This window comes from Euleptes europaea, chromosome 3, assembly GCF_029931775.1.
Source record: "Euleptes europaea isolate rEulEur1 chromosome 3, rEulEur1.hap1, whole genome shotgun sequence".
In the NCBI taxonomy this organism is placed as follows: domain Eukaryota; kingdom Metazoa; phylum Chordata; class Lepidosauria; order Squamata; family Sphaerodactylidae; genus Euleptes; species Euleptes europaea.
Window position 1 is genome coordinate 49366528 of NC_079314.1, and position 7435 is coordinate 49373962.

General features: G+C 48.5%; 1 protein-coding gene across 1 annotated transcript in view; it reads right to left on the reverse strand.

Moving 5' to 3' along the window:
• The window catches only part of CELSR1 (cadherin EGF LAG seven-pass G-type receptor 1), a 190872-nt gene extending 183794 nt beyond the window's left edge, over positions 1 to 7078 (reverse strand). The window contains exon 1 of the mRNA XM_056846844.1: positions 3592 to 7078. Coding sequence (XP_056702822.1) covers positions 3592 to 7078 — 3487 coding nt within the window. The remainder of the gene's footprint in view (positions 1 to 3591) is intronic.
• Positions 7079 to 7435: the final 357 nt, after the last annotated feature.

The window sequence follows — 7435 nt, forward strand, 5'->3', positions numbered from 1 at the left end:
GTTGCACATCATTTCTTACATAGGAAGGCTTTCCACAGAAAAGTTGCCATATTTTAAATGGTCTGGGTATGTTTCATCTTCATGTCAACAGGGTAAGCCTATGGGCACCATCCAGAAGAGTCTTCAGCACAGAAGTTCAATTATATAGCTTTGCTTATAAAGAGCTAATAGCCAATGAAAGCCTCGTTCATTTTATTAAGCTTATTCGGTTTGATAATGCCTAGCTTTTTTGGGATGATGGTATGCATTGTGACACCACTGAAATGTGCACAGTTACTGCAGCAAACAGACAATACTTACAGCCAATCTCTACCTGTGTTTTACTGCCCTATTTAGTACTTGTCTGTTAGTTCGTTATCTTGTGACATTAGATAAGGAGCTGCTGTTCTTTATCAAATGAGTCAAGTTGAAGATGACCACAGGTATCACGCAAGCCACGACAAGCCTGGGAAATCAAACAACTGGTGTATTATCTCTGGAAGTCTTTAAACAAAGTGGAAGTAGCAATTACACACTAACCACAAGTACTCACTTCTAAAGTTCTGCATGAAAGCTATGTCAACTGTCAAATGAAAGAAACATGGTTATAATTTCAGTCACGGCGACTAGCACCACTTTCTCTGTGGCCCTGCAAATATGATGGGAATCACTTATTTCCACTGCAACACGTCCTTGATCACACTGTGTCCATTCACTTGCAAAGTGTTATGTCCTAATTAGCTGCTTAGGAATACAGGCTGATTTGTGTACCTTTGCCGCACAAAACTGCCATAGAGGAACCACCTTCTAAAATGTTATTACAGACACTGAAGCCACTTCTCACAAAAGTGAAAAGGCTACCAAGAGTGAAAAGCATCACAATGGGCCTGAAAAGGTCAACAAGAGTCACAGCTGCTCAGGAGGCCAGCAATAAAGACGGCAGTCGGTGTCCACAGAAGGCAAGCTGCTGCATTATTGATGCACAAGATGAGCTATACTTAAAAGGATTTTTAAAACAAAAACACTTCAATTTAACAGGAAGCCCAGCATAATGAGCAAGGTCTTTGTCTAGGATTGGTTTTACAGGTTGTCCAAAATACTGAACTGTAGAATAAGCCATCAGTAATAATTTACAATATGTCAACATTGAATCAAAGCCACTTAAATCATTTAAGGACACAATACCTTGTTAACACAATAAATATTCACCAGTCCTAGAATATGGGCTCTTAGAAAACAAAAGCCTTGACTGTAGAATGGACTGTAGAATGCGATCTCCTCCTCTTTCAAATTTGCCCAGTGCCATCTTTTAAACTGTGACCCTAAGGGCCCTTTCCTGAGAGTAAGCCCCCACTGAATAACATGGGGCTTCTAAACAGACATGCTTAGGATTGCTCCCTTGGGTACTCACTGAAGCCTGCCCTGTTTATCCATGCTTTTAATAACATGTAGCTCTGGCCGAGATCTGCTTCCTTGACTTTTTTTTAACTCTTCAATTTGTTTGTAGTTTCTTAATTTCATTTGTATTATTTGTATGGATTTGCATGTTGCTTCTAAAGGTATTTTAGCATAAATGCAAGGGAAAAAAATGTCAAACACCTGCTTACTGAATCAAACCAAAAGTCCATTCACAGTGCAGTTCTATACAGAATTACTGCCAGTTTAAAGTCATTGAAACCAACAGGCTTAGACAATAGTAGCTCCACATAGGAGGGTACTATTAACTTTACCACTCTGTCCTGACAGAAGCAACTAAGCATTCTTGCGAATCTCACAAGCAGTGTACAAAGATGACTTCAGCCCCTGGTAATCAGCAGTATACTATTGTCTTCAGCCCCTGGTAATCAGCAGTATACTATTCTTGAGTACCCTCCAACCAACTTTGAGTCATTTTTTTTATTAAGTATGTGATCATATTTATTAGCTAAGAATGATAAAAAAGCACTTAAAGCCAACTGGTCAGAACCATTACAAATAATTTCAAACTATATTCCCAAACTGATAAAACATCCGAATCAAAAGCATTTGATGAAGCAGTTGGTGCTGCAGGTGATGGCAACATAAAACTGCCAGAAAGTGAATCCCGCTGATTTCAACACCAGTGTTAAGCACATGAAATCAAAGGTACAAAAAGATGTTTAACTTTTCATCCCCTTAGAATGTTAGGTGCCATTTAACTGGATGGTATGTTTTTGTTTTGTTTTTGGTTATACTAGCACCCTGTTCAGTTGTTATTATTTTGGCAAACCAACCTTGTGTAATGGGAGAGCACACTATCCATGATCCTCTTGAAACACATGTTCACTATTTTATGTCAAGAGGGCAACACACGTATTTTCCAGCTTTGGTTCACGCAAACACCTACTCGTATGAATTTGGATTTCTGATCATGTATACCAAAGCTGGAAAATACGGTACATTAACTATTCATACAAAACGGGGACAAACTTTAACTAGAGGATTGTGCTTAATGCAATTCCCCCTTTATGTTGCGCCGGATCATGAAAATCTGGGCTCAAGGTAACAAGATTACTGTTTCAGAATTTGTTTCTCAGAGTTAGGTTGCTTCCTAATATTTTCAGAGACCACTTACTTGGAAATGTGAACACTCATTTGTCTTTTTTTCTATTTTGCACCCAACACAATTCTTCCAAATGCTGGTTTATTCTTAAGGACAACATCAAACCCCATTAATACTGTAAATGCATTTATATTAACTTCTGCTTAGAATGTGCTATGTTAAATTGTCAAGCAGAATGTTATGGAATTTGGCCTTTGAACTATTATCCTTTTATTAAAATGAGTCTGGAGAAAATGACAACAGATTTTCAAAAGGTACTAACAGTAAAAGTCTAAGCAGAGTTACACCCTGCTATGCCCATCAACTTCATTGGGTTTAGAAGGATATAACTCTGTTTAGGATTGCACTGTAATCCTGCCAGTTTATAAATTGGTAATCCTGCCACTGTAATCCTGCCAGTGTTTATAAATTAGTTTACTAGTACTGCTAGTAATAAAAAGCATACGGATGAACATTTTACAAATTTGGGGACTAAATTGCTCAGAATACAAAATTCATTTCAGTTGTACACATTTTGCAGATCTCTATACTACACATCAGCAACATAAATAAAGGTATCTACTGCTATGTTTGTCCCAATATAGGGATTTCTCTATCAACAAGAAAATCAGATAAACTTCATTTTACTATTAAATTAAACATTATTTCAGCCTAGCCTTGAAAGCAATGGCTAGCTTTGAAAAATCCAACTCGTTAACTGCAAGGACATTCACACTTTCAAATAATTTAGACTTCCACAGTTACCAAGCAGTTAGCAGATATAAAAGCATATAGATTAATTTATGTTCTTATACAAAAGGTTTCTGTGGATTGCAACTTGATTAGTGAAATTCCACTGTCGAGTTCACACCAGAGCAAAGCAGTTTCCATGGCTCTCCTCCAAAAAATTTTACAAAGCAAATCACCATCTCAGGAAATTAAAAATCATTATTCACAGAGTACACGTTTGAATATACCAATATAAGAGGCGAGTTACAAAATTCTCACCCATCCCTATCTATTGACACCAGAATCAAAATATATTTGCTTACCCGAAACAGAGACTTCCATGATAGCTTCCAAAGGTCTGTTGTTGTCCAGATCCCGGCTTAGCTTGAGCTCTCCAGTAGAAGAGTCCAAAAGAAGCAGATTTAACTCATTGCCCTTGACAAAAGTGTAGTTAAGTTTGTCAGATACATCAGGATCATGGGCAGGGATCTTGCCAATCACTCCAGAAGGGAAACTATTGGATTTGTTGGTGACATAATTGTTGAAAAGGATCTGGAAATCGTGCAGCACAGGAGCGTTGTCATTCTGGTCCAGGAGACGTACGTGCACAGTGGCTCGACTAACAAGAGGGGCTGAGGTAGCTTGCACCACAATCACATATTCTGTCTGGCTCTCATAATCCAGATCCATCAGGGCTGTGAGGTCTCCATTAAGGAGGTCAAGCTGAAAGACTTCAGGGATGTTCCCCTCCACAATCTGATACATGATCTGAGCGTTAGTTCCCTCATCCGGGTCTACGGCACTAATACGGGTCACAATGGAACCAACAGGGCTGTTTTCCTTCACAAAGATATCAAATTCATCCCGCTCAAAAACAGGTGGGTTATCGTTGATATCTAGCACTGTAACCTGGATATCCACAGAGGCTTTGAGGGATGGGACTCCCCTGTCCACAGCAAAAGCCCGCAGGCTGTAAACGGCCACATTTTCACGATCCAGCTTACGCAGCGTCCGTATCACTCCCGACGTGGCCTCAATGTAAAAGTCTCCATCACCATCATCACCACCCTGGAAGGTATAAAGGAGGCGGCTGTTCTGGCCCGAGTCACGATCAGTAGCAGACACCTGCAGGACACTGGTGGAAAGTGGTACATCCTCAAAAACAGCACCTTGGTAACGGTCACGAAGGAATCGGGGTGCATTGTCATTGGCATCCAGGATAAGGATCTCTACATAGGTGGTATCGGATTTCTGAGGAATTCCATTGTCATGGGCTGTTATGGCCAAAGTGTAAGCAGCTTGGTCCTCATAGTCTAACTCCATCAATGTGGTAATGGTGCCTGTGTCAGGGTCAATGCGGAACTGAGGGATGTTGTCCTCCATGACATAAGTGATCCTGGAATTCTCCCCAGTATCCTCATCAGTGGCACTGATGGCTACAATGGATGTGCCGATAGGCTTGTCTTCGCTAACACTCACCGTGTAGTGGGAACTTTGGAAAACTGGCCGGTGTGTGTTGGCATCTGTGACATTGATGAAAACTTGCACAGTGTCAAAGAGCGTTCCGTCTGAAGCTGTGACCGTTAACACATACTGCCTCTCTTGTTTGTAATCCAGGGGCAAAGACAGGGTGATCAGCCCACCTGCACTCTGGCTAGTGATAGCAAAGCGGTTCCTTGTGTTGCCACTAGTGATTTGGTAAGTCACCACACTGTTGACATCCCTGTCCACTGCTGTCAGAGTCAAGACACTGCTGCCTACTGCTGCATCTTCATTAAGCCTGAGCTGATAAACTTTTTCCGTGAACACAGGGCTGTTATCGTTGACATCAAGAACGGTGATAGACACACTGGCTGAGGAACTCATGACAGGCACTCCATGGTCTCTGGCCTCTACCCCAAAATGGTAGCTCTCCACAGTCTCCCGGTCAAGCTCAGATGATACTGTAATCCACCCAGTACTGTTGTTGATCTGGAAGGGGAAACCAGTGCCACTTGGGAGCACTGGAGCAGAAGGATGAGACTGTTCAATGAGTTTATATTCCAAGCGGGCATTATCCCCAGAGTCAGCATCTACTGCCTGTATGTGTAACACTGAGTAGCCCAGAGGGACATTCTCTAGTACTGTGGCTTGAAAAGGAGTGCTTACAAAGATGGGAGCATTATCATTTACGTCCAACACTTGAATGGACACCATCCCGCTGGAATTGATTTGTGGAGGCCTTCCCCCATCCTGGGCCTTTATCCTCAAGTTATACTCTCGAATGGTTTCATAGTCCAGGGGGTTTATCAAGTCAATAGAGCCAGAAAAAGAATGGATATAAAACTGGCCTTTGAGGTTCCCACTCACAATACTATAGTGCACCTGGGCATTGCTACCCCGATCTCTGTCAGTGGCTTGTACCAGCAGAACCTGGCTGTTTATCACTGTATCTTCTGGAATCTGCACCAAGTAGCGTTTCTCACTGAACTGTGGGGAATTGTCATTTTCATCTTCTACCACGATATGTACTGTCACTGTGGCACTGCGAGGACCTGGGTCTTTGCCCTGGTCATTGGCTTCCACCACGAGATGATATTCCGAGATCTCCTCTCGGTCCACAGGGGCACAAGTCCTCACAACACCAGAGTGTGGGTCAATCTCAAAGACTCCCTCCCCAGCACCAGGCTCCAGGAAACGATAGAACAAGTTGGCATTGTCTGGGGCATCCTCATCCGTGGCCCGGATAGTCAGCACCTCATAACCCACTTCCAGATTCTCTCGGACGCTCTCTCGGTATTCGGGCTGTTCAAACACCGGGCCGTGGTCGTTGGTGTCGCTCACAGTCACCGTCAGGAAGGTGATGGCTGACCGATGCCGTGGGGAGCCATGGTCCACCGCAGTGACCTGAAGCACGTGGGTATCCTTCGTCTCCCGGTCCAGGCTACGGGTGGTGACCACCAGCCCCTTCTCAGAGTCAATGGAGAAGTAATCATCGGACCGCTTGTCAAAGAACGCCTCCATGGAATAAGTCAGTCGGCCCGCCTCCCCCTCATCGGGGTCGTGGGCTTCCAGCGTGATGACCGTGGTGCCCGAAGGCTGGTTCTCGGCAATGGACACTTGATAGTTGGGCAGCTTGAACTGGGGCGGGCTGTTCACACTCCTCGACCTCCTGGCGCCCCGGCGCCGAGGCTCACCGTCCCCGTTTCCTTCTGCCCCCCAGGGCTCCTGCCCCTCTTCTCCAGCCCCCTCCTCCCTCGCTGGCCCCAGTTCCACCAGGACGTCCCCCGGGGCCCTCCTGAGGCGGCACAGAAGGCGCAGGCGGTGCCCCCCGGGGAGCCGAGGGCAGCCTTCCCGCCCGGCCAAGGGGAGGCCGTCAGGGCGGCGACACCGCGGGAAGCTGGTCAGGGCCGCCAGGGCGGCGAGCAGCCCCTCCTCCGAGCTGTGCGGGGCGGGCAGGGGGCAAAGGCGGGCGGGCAGGGGGCTGCCGGGGGAGGCGGGGGGGCAGGGCAGGGCCAGGCGGAGGGAGAGGAGGGCGCCTCGGGCGGAGGCCAGGCGCAGGCGCAGCGGCAGCGGGCGGCGGGCCCCGGGGGCGCAGGCCAGGGGCCGCCCGCTCCTGCGCACCAGCCCGCCGCGCGTCACCTCGACGGCGCCCCTCAGGCGGCGGGCCGTCCCCGCCCGGTCCAGCGCGCAGCGCCACTCCGGCCCCAGCGACAGGTCGAGCAGCAGGGCCCCGGGCCCGCCGGCGCCCAGGCGCAGCTCCCAGCCCGCCGCGGGCAGCGCCAGCAGCCCCGCCAGCAGCCACGCCGCCAGCCGCCAGCCCAGCGCCATCTCCCCCAGCCGCCCGGAGAGGCCCCAGGGCCGCACGGTCCGCCCGCCCGCCCGCCGCCGCCGCCGCCGCCGCCGCTGCTCATCCGGCCTCGTCCCGGGGGGCGCGCCGTTCCCCGCGCCCCCCGCCCGCTGCCCACCTGGCGGCTCCGGAAAGAAGGGCGCTGCCAGATGGCTCCTGGCGCCCGGGAGGAGGACCCGCCGTCCGGGCAGCCCCGGCAAGCCTGCCCGGCCCCGGCTCCCCAGACGGCGCGGGCTGGGCGCCCGGCGGCGTCGCTCCTGCGCTGCTCTGCCCGGCCGGGGACGGCGCGTGGGCCCCCTCTGCGCAGCCTTCCCCGCCGCGAGCCCGCTCAGGCCGCC